Below are 19,517 nucleotides of genomic sequence, written 5' to 3' on the forward strand. Positions count from 1 at the left end.
CAAAAGCAAGACAGAAACATGGCATGTAGGGCTGTGTAATTAGGGCCATATAGAACACTAGACCCATACTGAGGGTAAGGTTCGGTGTGGGGTCGCCCCTGTCGGGGCGGGTGCTCCATGTGTGTTAGGCAGGCGCTGATAATAGCCCCTAACCCTCAATGAGGTAGGAAAGACACAACAGGGCCTACTAGGAGCTATTTGCAGTGCCAATACCAACACAAGCACCCTGGTCGCGCCGGTTCCCGGTATCATCTAACACCAGGACCTCCTCCATTGATTGTGGATCTTGCAGAGATGCGGTAAGATCCACCCTTTTTCATATATTTGAATTGGTATAGTGGAGGTATATGTTTGTTGTCGATCACTTTGTAAAAACCATTATTTTAAATGACCTAGTAAACGCTATGTTTTAAGAATACCAGTTTACAAAACAAATCTGTTATATATTTGGGTGTAATCAGATACCACCACAGATTTATCCAGTGTGGTGATATAATTAATTTTCTTTTACTGAACAACTCTAAGTAAAGGACAATTTTTGTACTACAGTATCATAAACCAACACAGAAATAACTTGAGGTGTTATACAGACAGCGACATCGATGTACAATATCTTGTTAACAATATGGAATCCTCTGGTAGCCTCTCAGTATATATCCATTCACTTAGAATGAGTTAGTACATCAGTTTTTCTGGTGTTTTACTCATCCTACTTTCTTTATTGTGACAGTCTCTGGGTCCACTTTGGGTCTGCTATCTCACTCGATCTCACTTTTGAGATGCTATCTCACAGTCAATTTGTCTGGCCTTTTTGCACGGTTTTGTTGCTCTTTAGGCACTGTGAATACACTCTTCTACAGGTCTGCTACGGTCTTCTGTAACAGTCTCCCAACTTCTCTCTCTCACTGTCACCTCTTTCTTTGTTTGTTTTTGTAGCTTCCTAGACACTGTTGATATACTCTTCTAAAGGTCTGCTAGAGTCTACCGTAACACTCTCCTGACCACTATCTCTTGTTTAATGGCGTAGCTAAAGGCTCATTGGCCCTGGTGTAAGGTTCGGCTTGGGCCCCCCTTTGCCCCCCCTTGCTCAAAATTTAAACAGCTACCCTTCCCCATGCCGCATTTTTGACCTAACCCCTTATCTCTAGCCAGAGGTGTAACTTGATCAGCATGCACTTCCTATAATACTGGTGTTTTCTTATGACGCACCAGGGTCTTTGGGCCCTCTCGGGCCCAGTAGCGACTGCTACCTCTCCATCCCTTATTGCTATGCCCCTGCTCTTGTTACTCACTGTCACTTCTCTCTTCAACCGTTATAAACTGCCCCTTTTATCAACTCCTCCTATTTAGATAACCTGACCATGGTTGCCCACAGTAATTCACTTTCTTCCGTCCCTCACGGGGACATCTTTCTACACCAACCTAATCACTTCTCTGTTGCTGCTCCACACACTATAACAAATTCTTTCCCCTATTTCTTTCATACAATCCATAGACAAAATCCCAACAACAGACATAAACTAAACATCACATAGGAAACAGAAAGGATAAAAATATTATCTCCCCCTTACCAGTGAGGAGTTCAGACCATGAGCCAAAAACTATGACTGCTCCACACCTCTTAAAGTGGTAATTATGGCTCAGAAACACAGCGGAATAAAAAAAAGTTGACACAAATTAATTCCATCCTTCTGCCATTACTGATTATTTTATGCCCATTACAGCAAACCACAGCAATTACATAATCTCGGAATAGCTGATTGGTCCATCAATGAATACTTCATCGAGGCACTAAAAGCTTTATCGTGATGGCACTGCAAATTTGTCTAGCAAAACTTGGAATTATGTGTTGTCTAAGCTAAATGCAATGCAACTGGCTTCAGCCTAAAAGCTTTCAATTTTCAGAAGAGATCACCTTGCCTTCTTTGTACTCATCCCTTTCTTATTTGGGGACATTTCAATGAGAAAATAATGAAAATGTTCCCACTTATTTTATTTAAATGTTCACAGACCATTATATTGCGACTTTCCGTTATCCCTAGCTTTCACAATTATAGTCAAAACTGTTCACCACTTGTAATCAACATGGAGAAACTGAGGAGAAAAATCTCTTCTCAGTTGCATCCAATGATTCAAATGGCACATTACTCTGGAACATTTAGCCTACGCCATTTAATATATGTATCATGTCTGTAGGTTTCTAAAGCATCTTTTATCCTTCTAAGAAAATCTATAAAACATGAAAAGCCAAGTTGAAAACAACAAGATCTTCAATGTTGTGTCCCTTAAGTTGGCCATACAAAGAAGATGCTAGACTAATCTTTCAGATCAGGAGGACAATTAAAGAAAATAAATGAAAACAAGATAGTGGACTTGCACAATGTGGCAAATGACTGTCCATATTTGGCAGATCATACCATACACCGGGCAACAACAGCAGAAAAATATTAAAAGGCTCAGGACGGGCCAAAACACTTCCTAGTGTAACAATTCGTATTATGTGAATACAAATGTAGTGATTTGAAGAAACGTAAGTGCAGGGAATTGATTTTCATAAACACCGGGATCATCTACTTACCACGTGCACTGAAGTGCTGACCAAATCTCTTTTTGTGTTCCACAAAAAATAATTTCAACCTAACATCAAATTTCCTGCCATCAATACAACTGTCGAATGACGGTTGGCCAAAATGGTCAAAATGGCCCATTTCATGCAACTTTTTTCTTTATGAACAATTTATTTAGATTTTAAAGAACAGCATAACAAATATAAAGGTCGTATAAAGTAGTATAAAGTCTCTTTCTATGAAAAGAAAGATTGACTGATTGTCCATCAATCAGTTACAGATAGATAGTGTTACATACAATAATCTATCGCAATATAAGGTGTCATGTTTCATTCAAACACGGCAAATGGTGGTACTGTGTGTTTCTAACACAGATATCGTGTGTATGCCAACTATATGTTTATTCTTAATGGTTGATCACAGCGTTCTAACATATGTAGATTGATATTGACCAATCTAGAAATATTATTTTTTTCCGCTAGATCTTTAGTAATCTACTGTACCTTTTTGCCATATCTACATATAAAGTGCATGCATCATCTTCATATTCCATATGACTTTCTTGAAACCCGCGATGCTAGGGAGGCTCATCCACATCCCCACCTGCCATTGGCTGCTCCCCCCTTCCCCTGACACCATATGTTTTCATCCACGGACAGGGAGAAGCAGCAGCGGCGATGCGGGGACCAGGAGTTGCGCGGGGAGCGGGGAGCCATGTAAGTATATTAATTGTGAGGGGCCTGACATACAGGGGTGGGGGGGTATTTTATACTCTTGGATAACTCGTTTAATGCTTTTGTGTACTACATTGATGATAAGGTGATATATAAGATTTTGGCATCCAAGTAATTATCCAACTTTTAATTTAAAGAGGACCTTTCACCGCTCCTGGCAGGACTGTTTTAATAGCTACATGCATTCCCCATGTAATAACAGTTCTGGAGCATCTATTCTTATGGCTCTATGTTGTGCAATTCCTCTGTTATTTCTACTAGAAGTTATGAATGAAATGCTATTAGCCTTCAGTAAGGGTACAGAGGGGAGGTAACCAGTTGGGGGGGGTGTACCAGCACAGTCTGACTCTATCCAATCAGTGCTGCCGTACTCAGACTGTGCAGGTACACACCCCCAACTAGTTACCACCCCTCTGTACTCTTACTAAAAGCTAATGCAGTTCATTCATAACTTCTAGTAGAAATAATAGAGGAACGACATACAGTCATAAGAACAGATGCTCCAGAATTGTTAGTACGTGGGGAATGCATGAAACTATTAAATCAGGAATGTCAGGAGGCGTGAAAGGTCCTCTTTAAGTGTATGGGTAGCTTTTGACTTTTTAGTTTATAGACATTCAGACTTTTAGTGGCCTCCATTATAAATGTTTAGAAGGAAATACGGAGGTCTCCTTGGAAGAGTGCCTAGCCACTTTTGTTCTTGTAGTTGGTGGGATTTTAGCTCAAAGGCACCAACAAATGGAAGCCACCAGTTACTGTATTTTAAAGGCAAAGCATTTACTTCAAACAGGTGAAAAGAAGAGTTACCAGTGCAAACTTTATGTGTACACATTTCACATAGTATCACAGGTTTAGTGGAGGGGGCACTGGCACACAAGCAATAGTCAATCACATTTTTTTATCATCTGCCAGAGTGTAGTGCGGCAATCACCGGCAGTAAAATCCATTGGTATGCATTAGTTTGTGTGTGTGTGCGTGTGTGGTTGTGGGGGATCCTGAAGTAAAGAACTAATTTATATGATCTTGAGGCAATTTTTATTTTTGCCGATAGGACATTGATTATAGTTACATCATACTTGAATTATACTTGATTCAGGTCTTGGTTCTGAGCTAAAATCTATTTTGTGCTAATTTAAAATGGAAACATTAAGGCCGATATTATATTTATTGTGTTGAAATATATCTAGCTATATTAGTGAATAATCACCTAATTGAAATTCAGTAATATGAACATTCCACATCCATCATTTCAGAATCCCATACTTGATACTGACCTTTTAATTTTTGTACTAATTATTTGTTAATCATCAGTTTAACTGGAGAAGAAAGCTGTACAGACCATTATGCCTTTCTTATTACACCCCCACTTCAAGCACTTCAAGAAGAAGGTAGTTAATTATATCTCCACAAAGCTTACAAAGCTCAATGTAAGTGTCACTTTATCAAAATTCAGCATTATTTTTTTTTTTTACTAATCTGCATACTGAGCTTCTCTTGCAGTTATGCTAATAAAGCAAGACACATCAAAATCACACAGTCTTATGTAGAGCATGGGAGACATAGGAAACATGGATGGATCTATTGATTATTCTTAGGCTAAAGCTGGACCATCGACATAAAGGTCTTACTTTGTGTTCCCTTAGATTGCAGCGCTATATATCATAAAATACTGTACAGCTTGCTTAGCAGTAATAAAAGCAGATTCAATTTACTGAAATACCGGACCAAGATTCATTTTTTTATTTTTTTTTATTTTATTGGCTAACAGCCCAGGCTATCAGCAAGAGCATAACTCGTTTGATTTGGGTCATCACATCAACACTAGCACATTACTTGTAGTAAAGAATCAAATATTTACATGTGCATTTTGACTATATCCAGCAACGTACCGTGTTGCAAGACTTATAATATACATATAATAAATTACTAGGAATAATGTATTAAATGAGAACTGTTAAAATGCAAACACTGCTCTGTGGCCATTGCAGGTAATGATATTGCTGTACATGCTGTCTACTAGTTCTACTATAGCTTTCAGTGGAGCTTTATACAATAGCAAAATACTTATTGCAGTGGATTTCATCACATTACATTGCACATTTAATAGCTACTCTCTAAGGGCCCTTTCACACGGGTGAGTTTTCCGCGCGGATGCAATGCGTGAGGTGAACACATTGCACCCGCACTGAATACCGACCCATTCATTTCTATGGGGCTGTTCACATAAGCGGTGATTTTCACGCAACACTTGTGCGTTGAGTGAAAATCGCAGCATGCTCTATATTCTGCGTTTTTCACGCAGCGCAGGCCCCATAGAAGTGAATGGGGTTGCGTGAAAATCGCAAGCATCCGCAGGCAAGTGCGGATGCGGCGCGATTTTCACGCACGGTTGCTAGGTAACGATCGGGATGGAGACCCGATCATTATTATTTTCCCTTATAACATGGTTATAAGGGAAAATAATAGCATTCTGAATACAGAATGCATAGTAAAATAGCGCTGGAGGGGTTAAAGAAAAATAAATAAAACTTTAACTCACCTTAGTCCACTTGATCGCGATGCCTGGCATCTCCTTCCGTCTCCTTTACTGAACAGGACCTGTGGTGAGCATTCATTACAGGTCAAGGATCTGTGGTGACGTCACTCCGGTCATCACATGATCCATCACATGATCTTTTACCATGGTGATGGATCATGTGATGACCGGAGTGACGTCACCAAAGGTCCTTTACCTGTAATTAATGCTCACCACAGGTCCTGTTCAGCAAAGGAGACAGAAGGAGATGCCGGGCATCGTGATCAAGTGGACTAAGGTGAGTTAAATAATTTTTTATTTTTTTTAACCCCTCCAGCGCTATTTTACTATGCATTCTGTATTCAGAATGCTATTATTTTCCCTTATAACTATGTTATAAGGGGAAATGATACAATCTACAGAACACCTAACCCAAGCCCGAACTTCTGTGAAGAAGTTCGGGTTTGGGTACCAAACATGCGCGATTTTTCTCACGCGAGTGCAAAACGCATTACAATGTTTTGCACTCGTGCGGAAAAATCGCGGGTGTTCCCGTAACGCACCCGCACATTTTCCTGCAACGCCCGTGTGAAAGAGGCCTAATACATTCATGTTAACCACGCTAACAATGGCACATTTTTAGAAACACAAAATTATGAAGTTTAACTAATATTACCAAGACTTTGTATGCTCTCCTAATGCTTGTGTGAGTTTTCAGGTTCCTTCAGCACTCCAGAAAACACACGTAATAGGCCCACTTGGTAACTTATGAAATTAGCTCTTTTATGTATTCAGGAATGACACTAGGGCATAGTTATAGGGATGCAGAGGTTGCAATCTTACCCAGGCTACCATGTCTAAGCCTCCCATGAGACCCTCTGCTACATATGAAGACACTAGCATTATACCGTAACTACGGTAGTTGGTGACACTGAGGACCTTTTTGCAGATCTTGCATTACAGCCAGGAGGTTGTCTTTATTCCTCTAAGATTAGAACTGTTTGGTTACAGCAATGACATACACTATTCCAGGGAAATATTTGCCTGAGTTCTGAGTGTTCTCTCCATGCTGGTGTGGGTTTCCTTTGAGGGTTCTGGTTTCCTTCAGTACTTTAAAGAACAGAGCCACAGATAAGATGTTGATAAGGTGTGTGTGTAACTTAGATTGTGAGCCCTACTAGCCACATGGAGTAATAGGATTGGAATCTGCACACAGATCTGTGGAAAACTGTATAAATGGTAAGAAACACATATAACTTAGTAAATATCATCTTGATTAATGCTACCCATAGCAACTAATAGATACGATGCCTTTCCATACATTATTATTAAATAATATAACATTTTAATACACTTTTTGTTACAAGGGTCCACAGGCTAATAAGAAGGTGTCCTGCCATCGGCACATTCAGGGATGATCTGTAAACTGTGAACCCAGCAGCAAGTGACCATTTCCTCTGCAGTACCACCTCAGGGGAAATTAAGCAATACACAGTGTCCTCGAAAATCAATGGACTCGCCATGTAAGGCATGGACATAAAGGGTTCTCTAGAGAGATGGACACTCCTCACGCCTGTGCTCTCAAATCCCCTAAACGAACACCTTATTTCACACACTTACACACACACAGAAATGTGCTATTTCACATAATTTTTTGTCATCATATTATTATAGATTTGGATAATACATTAATAGTAGACTATAGTGTAACCTTGCATGGAGTAAAGCTATAGTCACTATATTCTATCTATCTATCTATCTCAGATAAAGTGAAATAAAAGACCATAATCATACCCTGCTTAATGTGCTGCATCATTATTTACAGAAGAGTAGATATTGAGTTTATGAAGTTCACTATATGAATATTTAATGATAACATAATTACTTACTGCACCTGCAGCATATTCTTACTGGAATGATTTAAGGTAAAAGCTATTTATCTGCAACTACAGGGACTTGGGTATTTCTCCCAACTGAAATGTAATTACTATGGGCAAACATTCAATCTGGCTAAACAAAATAAATTTAAAATCTGTAAAATAGCCTACAATGATATGTTTTAATGCATCTACCAGTACAAAAATGGATTAAGCTAGAAGACTTTAGATGAAGATTTCCTTACTGAGTATTATGGCAAGAGATCCAATACTGCAAATGAAATATGTAATGGAAACATGATATTTAAGGATGAAGCAGAGGGTTCACATTCATTATACATAGAAGTATGATATACCACATGTCCAATGTGAGAGTTGGCCAGGTTGTAAGACAGAAGTATGAGCACAACAGACATAGGATAAAAAGCATTTCCAATTTGAAAACAACATCTACCAGACATTTTACAAATCCACAAAATATTATATTAGATTATATATTGTCATGCAGTCCTACCATTGAGCTGTCTGTAGACTATGTCCTCTAAAAGGGAGAGCCTTTTCAGCACTGCTTCCTGGATAGGGCTGACTCCATGGGTGGAGAAGTTTGTCACCTCTGCCCTTGGATGGATCTCATGGAAAGACTCCCCACCTTTCACAGTAATTGGTCTACACTTGGCCAAAAACAGAACAAATCCAGCAACCGCAATCAGGTTCAACACCAGCAAGATTTTAACTCTTCTAAGAGAAGCCATCAACCTCCTCAGTCTTGGATCTTCAGTTTCCCCTTGAACAGGTATTAATTCTGGGTGTCTTGTCAATGTCTAAGCTGGTTGGGAAACAAGTAAACATCCCTGTGTACATGAAAAATGTTTAATTCCAAAAAGAGTTACTCAGTAATAATATGACCAGTGACTGAAAAAACTTTGTTGGCATTAACAGTGGGAAGAACACCATCTGACAGGGAACTGATTTCAGATCTTGAATCCAGAGCTGGCCAACCAATCAATGTGCACTGAGCAGGAGCTGATGCCTATAGAAACATTTGTGGATGGCTACCTGCATCCTCAGCAAGTTCTCAATGCTTCACAATGAAAGTTTACAAACTGGGCAACAATCTGGACCCTGCAGCATCCACAGTGAAGCAGAGCTGGTTTTCCAGGTATTCGATCAAGATGAGGAACTAAAGCAAAAAGACTATTCCATAGGGGATGGTTGCCACACAAGCATATGTACCTTAATTGCTCATGGCTAGTCTTCCAGTCATTTGAATTATTTACTTACCGGGTCCAAAAAAAGTCAGCACACATGATAGTACCGTACTTCAATGACAGTCCTGGAGAAGAACAGAAGCATAGAGATTGCAATAAAAGATCTCCCACCATGGAAGTGCAGTAGAAGAGGCAGGCACACATCACAAGACTAGGCAAGAAATACAGCAGCCTGTAAAGTTTCCTAGTGGTTCCTCAAGGAAGCTGTGGCTGGTAATAACTGTAGTAATGATAAAGGCAAGTGCAGAATCCTTGGCAGCATTCTCTTTGCAGAGGACACGGAGTAACTATAATGATGCATATAGCTGAGCAGCAGTCTTCATGGCAACACAAAGTGTGAATGTGGGAAGAGAGTATTGCAGGGAAAATTGACAATGCGGCAAAGCTTCTGTAGAAATGAACTACTGATCTCACCCTCAGCACAGCAACGACCCTTCTATCTCATTCTAGTGTATGATGGTCTTCTGCTCAGCACTGCTTACCCTATCAGTCCATGGGAAGCAGCAGACTCAGGTGATGGTGATTGTGGTGCCTTCTTCCTGGCACTGCTGCTGAAGAAGCTTGCTGATGTTATTGGAAGAAGCTGCTCTCCTCTGTGCTCCCATTTCTCTTAGCTGGTTATTTCTGTGCAGAGACATCCTCCTGTGTGCTGCCTGAATCCCAGTTTACATGCCTACAAAAGGGCTGCAAGGAAAATGTGGTCTGGATAAATGGATCTGCAGCTGGATACATTCAGGGCTCACAACAAGGCTTTGTTTACTCAGTGTTATTGGGCATTTGTCAGCAGGAATAGGGTAGGGCAGGCAGCAATGAAATGCACAGAGCTGAGCACATTGCTATTATTAGTCACATATGTAATATGTGAAGATAGATAGATAGGATGTGCACTCTTCTGCCACTTTATTACAGGCACCCATATAGGAATGTCATATTGTATAATAATAGCTAACCTTCGGCTCTTTACACATTGTATCCACAGGATCAAATGAGTGGAAAGTTTTTATTCTAGGAAGGAATTAAAGGTAGATAGATAGATAGATAATAGATAGATACTGTAGTGAACAATTTGAATATCAGTATAAAAAAGTATAATACACAATTGTAAATATTTTTTTTTTTATAAATAAATGTATTTTGGCTCCTATTAGTATTATTATGACTTACACAGCTAGTTATCTGTCTGTCTATCTAGTTTATCTGTTGTTAATGAATTGCTTGTACAAACTGGATATTACAAAATTACATGATCTATAAATGGATTGTCCAAGTAAGGCTTTTTATAATGTTCAGAGAAAACTGCTCGGTTATGGTTATCTGACATATTTTTTTTAATTCCCGGTAGCCAGCAACTATTGTAAAATAAAATAATGTATACCTACCTATTTTATCACTGGCCACTTTCACCCCACAGATCACCCCAGCTGCTTATGTCATCTTCTTGACAGCAGCAGTGATGTGCCTGTACCTCAGACATTGCTGAAGCTAATCAACACTAAGCAGCACATGACCACTGAGGCCAGTGACTGGCTAGAGCAGTCATGTAAAGTATACAGAGAAGCCATTGCTGCAGCCATGCAAAATCTGGCAGGAAGGATCGAAGTCACAACACTGGAAGTGGTGGGGTTGAAATAGCTGATTATTCATTCTTTTATTATTTTATCATGTCTGCTGCCTAAGTCAGAAAACCCTTGCGATAAGTTTTTACAGAGAAATATGGAAGATGGATTAGGGTTGGACTAGATATAAGACAAAAAGTTCTGTTCGGAACTGAATCGATTATACCTGACCCAAAGTTGCCCCAATTGCCCTGACAGTTGGTACATCATCTCCCTTTATTCTGCTAGAAATCAGATTTTTTTGTAAAATATGTTATCTTTTTGTAATTTTTTTAATCAATTTTTGCATTTTCTCTCCCCCCCCCCCCCCCCCAAGCTCTGACAACAATGATGCAATAGCAAAAAAATTCACTTTGTGTCACTATGGGTAAATGCAGGTTGGCAGCGTTAAAACAACACATTTAAAAACACACTGAGCCGTCTGATTTATTATGCGTTTTCAGGGCAGATGGTGTTTAAACACAAATTGTGTTATGGGGAAAAAAAACTGTGGCTTTCTGGACCAAGCATCCAAAAATTATAATTTAATGAGGGTCAGAATGCCTGCCCAAATGACATGCACAAGAGTGGCTAGTTGGAACCAAGCGTCCAAAAGTTATGCAATAATGGGGGCAGAATGATTATCTCTATTTATACAAACATAGGTGATCATTGTCAGAAGAAAGAGTAGCTGGTTTTAAACAAGCCTAGAAACATTCTCCATTTTAATAGGGAGCAGCAGGAGTACAGTGTAGATGTGGAAAGTGTAGGGCAGGGGCGTAGCTAAAGGCTCATGGGCCCTGGTGCAAGAGTTCAGCTTGGGCCTCCATTCCCTCAGGGCTTTGTGACCAGGAGCAGGGGAAGCACATATCCTTCATGCTGCATGTGAGTAAAATTTAATTGGCACCCCCCATGCCAAATTCTTGACCTAACCCTTTCCCTCCAGCCAGAGGTGTAACTCCTTATATGGCACAAGGATCTTTGGGCCCCCTCAGGCTCCTGGGCCCGGTAGCGACTGCTACTTCTGCACCCCCTATAGCTACGCCCCTGGTGTAGGGTAATTGTGGCATGTGAATCACTGAAAGTAGAGCATTACAATGGTAAATGCAATTGACAATATATGGCTAAACCCTCACGCTGATATTAAAATTAGACTTTTGCCAATATATTCTTATATCAAGAACATACCGGTGCCCACGCACCCCGTCAAGGTCTCTCAATGTGGCACGGGACCTAACGCTAACCTACATGTGCCGTATGGACAATTTATGATAGGTGCATAAATGTATATGTTATGTTACCCATAGATTAAAATCAAGGCACATTCAAACCTGAGGTTGCCCCACCTCCAGGCATACATATACAGACAAAATCACAGAATAAAGTGGTCTAAAAGGCAAAAGATGCTCAAGACCCCAAATGCTGTTGCACATTTCTACCCGGGGGAAAGGCATGTTTGAAGGCGTTAAAAATTGTTGTCTTTAAAAACACATCATGTCAGGGCATGTTTTATGCTTTTTCCAATTTCAAAGATTCAACCAATTATACCTTATCGGAGGCAGATTGAGTTTAAACACAGTGTTATTTAAAAAAAAAAATAACAATGGATGAGGGACCAAGCCTCAAAAATTTGACGTTTAAGAGGCCAGATGCTCGCAGTCACAGTGCTAACTCTCATAACGAAGAAAAGGGTCGGTGGATGCAGCCTCAAACAATTAGATCTTTACATGGCCAGATGCTCGTAGTTGCAGTGCTAACTATAAGAATGAAGAATGGTTGGCTGGATGCAGCCTAAAAAAATTAGAGCTTTATGTGGCCAGATGCTGACAGTTGCAGTGTTGACTGTCATAACGAAGAAATGGTTGGGTGGGTGCAGCCTCAAAAATTTAGACCTTTACGTGTCCAGATGCTCACAATCACAGGAACATGATGGACAGTAGGCAACATCATGGTAGCCAGGCAGGCAGCAACAGTGGCAAGATGGGACACCATCAGCAAGGCCAGATCTACTCATCTGCCTCAACCTGAAGCAGTGTAAAAATCCTGCCTAATCTAGGCTTGGTTCATTTTAACAAACCCTCTCCAAGAGAACTCTAAAAACCCTCTCCAAGAGAACTCTGGAGGCTGGGCAGAAAGAAGACAAAGAGCATAGGTGGCCAGTTCAGTCCACTTTTGCAGTCTGCCTGCCCAAAAGTCCACGGGGTCCAAGGACAGACTTTATGAGCCAGAGTCCAGGTAGGCCTGAACCTGGTCATTGAGGCGGTTGGAATCGTCTGGCTGACTTGCCTGAGCCTGGAGTGGGACATTAAAAAACTGCTCCATCATGTTCAGTAGACTGAACTTGCTGCTGGTGCTGCTGCTTGTGGCATGAGGTGGATGTCTTTGCGGGGGGCAGGGATGGGCCTTCCCATCAGACACACTGACGGCAGGCTTCTGCTGACCAAAAGAAGCGGCAAGGTTAGTACACAGTGTCTCCTGATATTAAGCTAATTTCTCCTCCCTTTCCTCAGGAGGAAAACATTCTCCCATGTTAGAGTGATAGTGTGGGTCTAGAAGCATGGATATCCAGTAATTGTCGGCCTGCTTTACAGGGAGTGCAGAATTATTAGGCAAGTTGTATTTTTGAGGATTAATTTTATTATTGAACAACAACCATGTTCTCAATGAACCCAAAAAACTCATTAATATCAAAGCTGAATATTTTTGGAAGTAGTTTTTAGTTTGTTTTTAGTTTTAGCTATTTTAGGGGGATATCTGTGTGTGCAGGTGACCATTACTGTGCATAATTATTAGGCAACTTAACAAAAAACAAATATATACCCATTTCAATTATTTATTTTTACCAGTGAAACCAATATAACATCTCAACATTCACAAATATACATTTCTGACATTCAAAAACAAAACAAAAACAAATCAGTGACCAATATAGCCACCTTTCTTTGCAAGGACACTCAAAAGCCTGCCATCCATGGATTCTGACAGTGTTTTGATCTGTTCACCATCAACATTGCGTGCAGCAGCAACCACAGCCTCCCAGACACTGTTCAGAGAGGTGTACTGTTTTCCCTCCTTGTAAATCTCACATTTGATGATGGACCACAGGTTCTCAATGGGGTTCAGATCAGGTGAACAAGGAGGCCATGTCATTAGATTTTCTTCTTTTATACCCTTTCTTGCCAGCCACGCTGTGGAGTACTTGGACGCATGTGACGGAGCATTGTCCTGCATGAAAATCATGTTTTTCTTGAAGGATGCAGACTTCTTCCTGTACCACTACTTGAAGAAGGTGTCTTCCAGAAACTGGCAGTAGGACTGGGAGTTGAGCTTGACTCCATCCTCAACCCGAAAAGGCCCCACAAGCTCATCTTTGATGATACCAGCCCAAACCAGTACTCCACCTCCACCTTGCTGGCGTCTGAGTCGGACTGGAGCTCTCTGCCCTTTACCAATCCAACCACGGGCTCATCCATCTGGCCCATCAAGACTCACTCTCATTTCATCAGTCCATAAAACCTTAGAAAAATCAGTCTTGAGATATTTCTTGGCCCAGTCTTGACGTTACAGCTTGTGTGTCTTGTTCAGTGGTGGTCGTCTTTCAGCCTTTCTTACCTTGGCCATGTCTGAGTATTGCACACCTTGTGCTTTTGGGCACTCCAGTGATGTTGCAGCTCTGAAATATGGCCAAACTGGTGGCAAGTGGCATCTTGGCAGCTGCACGCTTGACTTTTCTCAGTTCATGGGCAGTTATTTTGCGCCTTGGTTTTTCCACACGCTTCTTGCGACCCTGTTGACTATTTTGAATGAAACGCTTGATTGTTCGATGATCACGCTTCAGAAGCTTTGCAATTTTAAGAGTGCTGCATCCCTCTGCAAGATATCTCACTATTTTTGACTTTTCTGAGCCTGTCAAGTCCTTCTTTTGACCCATTTTGCCAAAGGAAAGGAAGTTGCCTAATAATTATGCACACCTAATATAGGGTATTGATGTCATTAGACCACACCCCTTCTCATTACAGAGATGCACATCACCTAATATGCTTAATTGGTAGTAGGCTTTCGAGCCTATACAGCTTGGAGTAAGACAACATGCATAAAGAGGATGATGTGGTCAAAATACTCATTTGCCTAATAATTCTGCACGCAGTGTATGTGTAAGATATGCCTGTCAGTGCTTGAGCAATTGAGCATGCAGCTCGCCATCAAGGCTAACGTGTCCAAGTAGCCAGTTCTTTCCATCTCCACCTCTATCTGTAACGTTTGTTTGTCGTTGCCGATGTCATCATCATCCTCATGCTCCTCCAACACTATCTCCTCCCCTCCTACTGGCGGATCCAGGGCTGCTCAGAAGTGGGGGCAGCAGCCACAGGGCACAGGGAGATGAGCGCTTCCATCGTGGAAGCGCTCATCTCCATAGTCATCTGTATCGCCGTCCTCAGGACAGCGATACAGATGGCTGAGCTGCAAATGCGAACGGGCAGGGGAGGGAGAGGCGTGTCCCTTCCCCTTCCTCTGATAGGCTGCCGGCCTAGTGCCTGCAGCCTATCAGAGGCAGGCGCCATACAGCATGGGACACAGGCCGGAAGAGGCCTGCATCGCATCGCTGACATGGAGGTAAGTATAAGTGTTTTTTTTTTTTTATATGTACAATAGTTTTACTGGCACATTAGTGGGGGGAGGCCTCTTTTTACTGGCACATTAGGGGGGCTCTTGTTACTGGCACATTAGGAGGAGCCTCTTGTTACCGGCACATTAGGGGGGGCCTCTTGTTACCGGCACATTAGGGGGGGCCTCTTGTTACCGGCACATTAGGGGGGGCCTCTTGTTACCGGCACATTAGGGGGGGCCTCTTGTTACCGGCACATTAGGGGGGGGGCCTCTTGTTACCGGCACATTAGGGGGGGCTCTTGTTACTGGCACATTAGGGGGGCTCTTGTTACTGGCACATTAGGGGGGCTCTTGTTACTGGCACATTAGGGGGGCTCTTGTTACTGGCACATTAGGGGGGCTCTTGTTACTGGCACATTAGGGGGGCCTCTTGTTACTTAGGGGGGCTCTTATTACTGGCACATTAGGGGGGGCCTCTTGTTACTGGCACATTAGGGGGGCTCTTGTTATTGGCGCATTAGGGAGTGCTCATATTACTGGCACATTAGGGGGGCTCTTGTTACTGGCTCATTAGGGGGGCTCTTGTTACTGGCTCATTGGGGGGGCTCTTGTTACTGGCACATTAGGGGGGACTCTTGTTACTGACACATTAGGGGGGCCTCTTGTTACTGGCATATTAGGGGGGCTCTTGTTACTGGCACATTAGGGGGGCTCTTGTTACTGGCACATGATTGGAGGGGCTCTTGTTACTGGCACATGATGGGGGTGCTCTTGTTACTAGCAAATGATTGTGGGGCATCTATGGGGGCACATTTTACTGGCACATGATTGGGGGCACTTCTTACTGGCACATTATTGGTGGGCACTATAGGGGCATCTACTGAGGCCACAAAGAAGGGGTATTTTATATGGGGAGTTCTGTACAGTGGCATTTTATACTGGGACATATTATGGTGGGTACTATGGGGAAGGGGGAAGAGGAGTACTATGGGGTCATCTACAGGGGGCACTAAGAAGGGGTATTTTATACTTGCAAATTATGGTGGACACTGAGGGCATCTACTGGGGCACTATATATGGGGCATTTTATATTGGTAAATTATGGGGGGCACTAGGAGGAAGGGGGAGAGGAACACTATGGGGGCATTTACTGGGGGCACTATATAGGGGCATTTTATACTGGCACATTATGGGGGCACTATGGGGACATTAGCTCAACTGGGGCATTACAAGGGGGTATTTTTTGCACTGTCAATTATAAGGAGAATTATTATTACAGGGGGAGGTATTATGGTGGGCTTTATTCCTCCCCCACGGTATGAGCCCCCTAGTAGCAGCACCAGCCTCTCCCTGCTCTGTGACTCCTCTGCCCCTTCTCCAAATCCTTATTATGAAATCTTTCTCATTAGGATAAAACACTCCACCGAGCCCCCCAACCAAAGTGTTGAAGTGGTGTCCCCAAGGGCCAAGCCAATTGTAAGTTTTCATGTGAAATATGTTTGTTATACTCATATAGCATACATTGCACCACACAATATACAGTATACCTCTACACTGTGTAGTCTTGTGGCAGTGGACAGAAAATATTCTGGAAGTGCCCCTCCCGAGACCAGGCTCTGGATCCGCCACTGCCCCCTCCTCTAGTTGAAGTTCCTCATCCACATCCTCCTCTTGCTCCTCCATGGAACTTTCTCTTTGGGGCTCCCCAACAGCAACAGGGTGCGCAGCTAGATGCGCCAGGTGACCTTCTTCTCCCATGGTCCCCTGCTGTATGAGCTTAAGCGTTTTTTCTAAAACAAATATATTGGAAATTAGATTGCTCAGGCAGTAGCTGTCCCTGCCCATGAATTTTGTGGCCTCTTCCAAGGGCTTCAGCACACTACAGGTATCTCTGGCCAGCTTTCATTGTCAGATCTCGAAATGACACATGCTCCCTATGCCTGACAATTCTGGCTGGTGCATGACAAAGTCGATCACTGTTTTCCACTGCTCATAGAACCTTTCTAGCATGTGCAGTGTTGAACTCCAGTGAGTTGGCATTTCGCCAATCAGGTCCAGGAGACCGTTTCATGCCACGTAGAAAAGGCTGAAATTATTGCACAGCTTTCTTGATTTTGCCAGCACTGTACGCAGGGCAGTGAACTTTTTAAAGGAGCGTTGGACCACAAGGTTAATTACTTGTGCCATAGAGGGAGCATGTGTCATTCGGGCCAGGCTTACCCTGAAATAAGCCTTAGGTAGTGAGTAGGGCGGTGGGAGCACTAGAGCTCACCACTGACACCTAGGGTAACAGCAGGGAAAGGACAAACACCACAAACAATCCCTGATGGGAGACAACAAACAGGAGAGAACCAGAGATCCGAAAGCACCAGTTCCAACAGCTTCACAACAACTCCAACTTTACCAGAGGTCTGACTAGAAGATCTGGAAAGAAGGTCTATATCTGGCAACAAGAAAAGGCAGTAAGGGAAAATAAATAGTAGCTGGGAGTGGCTGACAAAGAACAGCTGAAAGGAAAAGCTACAGATTCCTAAATGGGACAAAAAGGATCGCAAACCTAGGCAGGAAAACCTGGACTGGAATCCATTCTCACAACTAGGTCATGGAGCAATCTCTCGAGAAACCGAGCATGTAGCCACCTGCTGTGACCTTCTGACTCAAGGCAGAACAGGGTCAGTGATAGATTGTGACACTCTCGTGACACTAGGCTGATAAAGGCGTGGAGGTGCCAAAAAGACCTGACCAGGATGCTGGGTTTCTGCCTCACCACTAAAAAAATTGAGCCAGTGGGTCATGAAGAACATTTATTTCCCCTGGCCATACGCGCTGCTTCAGGTGTCCACCATGGTGTGCACGGTGCTGCAGAGGGACAGCTGCAGGGAGCGGCCAATGTTGTCTGCCATATGAGAGTAAAGGGCAGGGATGGCTTTTTGGGAGAAGTAATGCCGGACAGAAATCTTCCAGCGCAGCTGAGTAGTGATGGACGAACATCTGCTGAGACGGTTCGCGAATGCGATCGCGCAAACACGATCAAATGTTCGCGAATCACAAGTTCGCGGCGGGTCCCATTCATTTTAATGGCAGGCGAACCTGAAAAACCTTCAGCTCATATTTGCAGTCCAGAAAAAATTACTAGAAGTGTACAAATAGTCCCACAACATGGACAGTGACATACCAGCTGTATTATTCGAATTTGCGATCTCCATAAAAAAATATTTCAATGCACAATACCGGCAATATAATTTCCGCGTACGCGCATGCGCAAATGCACTATACAAAACCCAAATTAACTATAAAGAAAGTATATTGGTATATAACACCCCGCTTCAATCTGTTTTTTTGGGGGACGACTGGTATATCACACCAGTAGAAATTATTTGTTCCAATAACGCTTGTCCCTCTATATACCTGCAGTATCGCAGCAGAACCGCACACAACTGACGCACAATACAAATGCACTATAATATACACTGCTCAAAAAAATAAAGGGAACACAAAAATAACACATCCTAGATCTAAGTTAATTAAATATTCTTATGAAATACTTTGTTCTTTACATAGTTGAATGTGCTGACAACAAAATCACACAAAAATAAAAAAATGGAAATCAAATTTTTCAACCCATGGAGGTCTGGATTTGGAGTCACACTCAAAATTAAAGTTGAAAAACACACTACAGGCTGATCCAACTTTGATGTAATGTCCTTAAAACAAGTCAAAATGAGGCTCAGTAGTGTGTGTGGCCTCCACGTGCCTGTATGACCTCCCTACAACGCCTGTGCATGCTCCTGATGAGGTGGCGGACGGTCTCCTGAGGGATCTCCTCCCAGACCTGGACTAAAGCATCTGCCAACTCCTGGACAGTCTGTGGTGCAATGTGACATTGGTGGATAGAGCGAGACATGATGTCCCAGATGTGCTCAATTGGATTCAGGTCTGGGGAACGGGTGGGCCAGTCCATAGCATCAATGCCTTCATCTTGCAGGAACTGCTGACACACTCCAGCCACATGAGGTTTAGCATTGTCTTGCATTAGGAGGAACCCAGGGCCAACCACACCAGCATATGGTCTCACAAGGTGTCTGAGGATTTCATCTCGGTACCTAATGGCAGTCAGGCAACCTCTGGCGAGCACATGGAGGGCTGTGCGGCCCTCCAAAGAAATGCCACCCCACACCATTACTGACCCAATGCCAAACCGGTCATGCTGGAGGATGTTGCAGGCAGCAGAACGTTCTCCACGGCGTCTCCAGACTCTGTCACGTCTGTCACATGTGCTCAGTGTGAACCTGCTTTCATCTGTGAAGAGCACAGGGCGCCAGTGGCGAATTTGCCAATCTTGGTGTTCTCTGG

General features: G+C 42.6%; 1 protein-coding gene across 2 annotated transcripts in view; it reads right to left on the reverse strand.

The window, feature by feature from the left end:
* GALNT17 (polypeptide N-acetylgalactosaminyltransferase 17) overlaps nucleotides 1–9,617 on the reverse strand; it is a 714,899-nt gene extending 705,282 nt beyond the window's left edge. Inside the window, exons 1-2 of one of the 2 annotated variants that reach the window (XM_040424819.1) lie at nucleotides 8,975–9,617; nucleotides 8,208–8,519 (exon numbers count right to left, since the gene is read on the reverse strand). In XM_040424819.1, coding sequence (XP_040280753.1) covers nucleotides 8,208–8,445 — 238 coding nt within the window. In that variant the 5' untranslated portion in view covers nucleotides 8,446–8,519; nucleotides 8,975–9,617. Of the gene's footprint in view, nucleotides 1–8,207 lie in introns of both variants that reach the window. The other variant, XM_040424818.1, reaches the window with a different exon arrangement.
* Between the last annotated feature and the right edge of the window lie 9,900 nt (nucleotides 9,618–19,517).

The sequence above is a fragment of the Bufo bufo genome, chromosome 3 (genome assembly GCF_905171765.1).
Source record: "Bufo bufo chromosome 3, aBufBuf1.1, whole genome shotgun sequence".
NCBI lineage: Eukaryota > Metazoa > Chordata > Amphibia > Anura > Bufonidae > Bufo > Bufo bufo.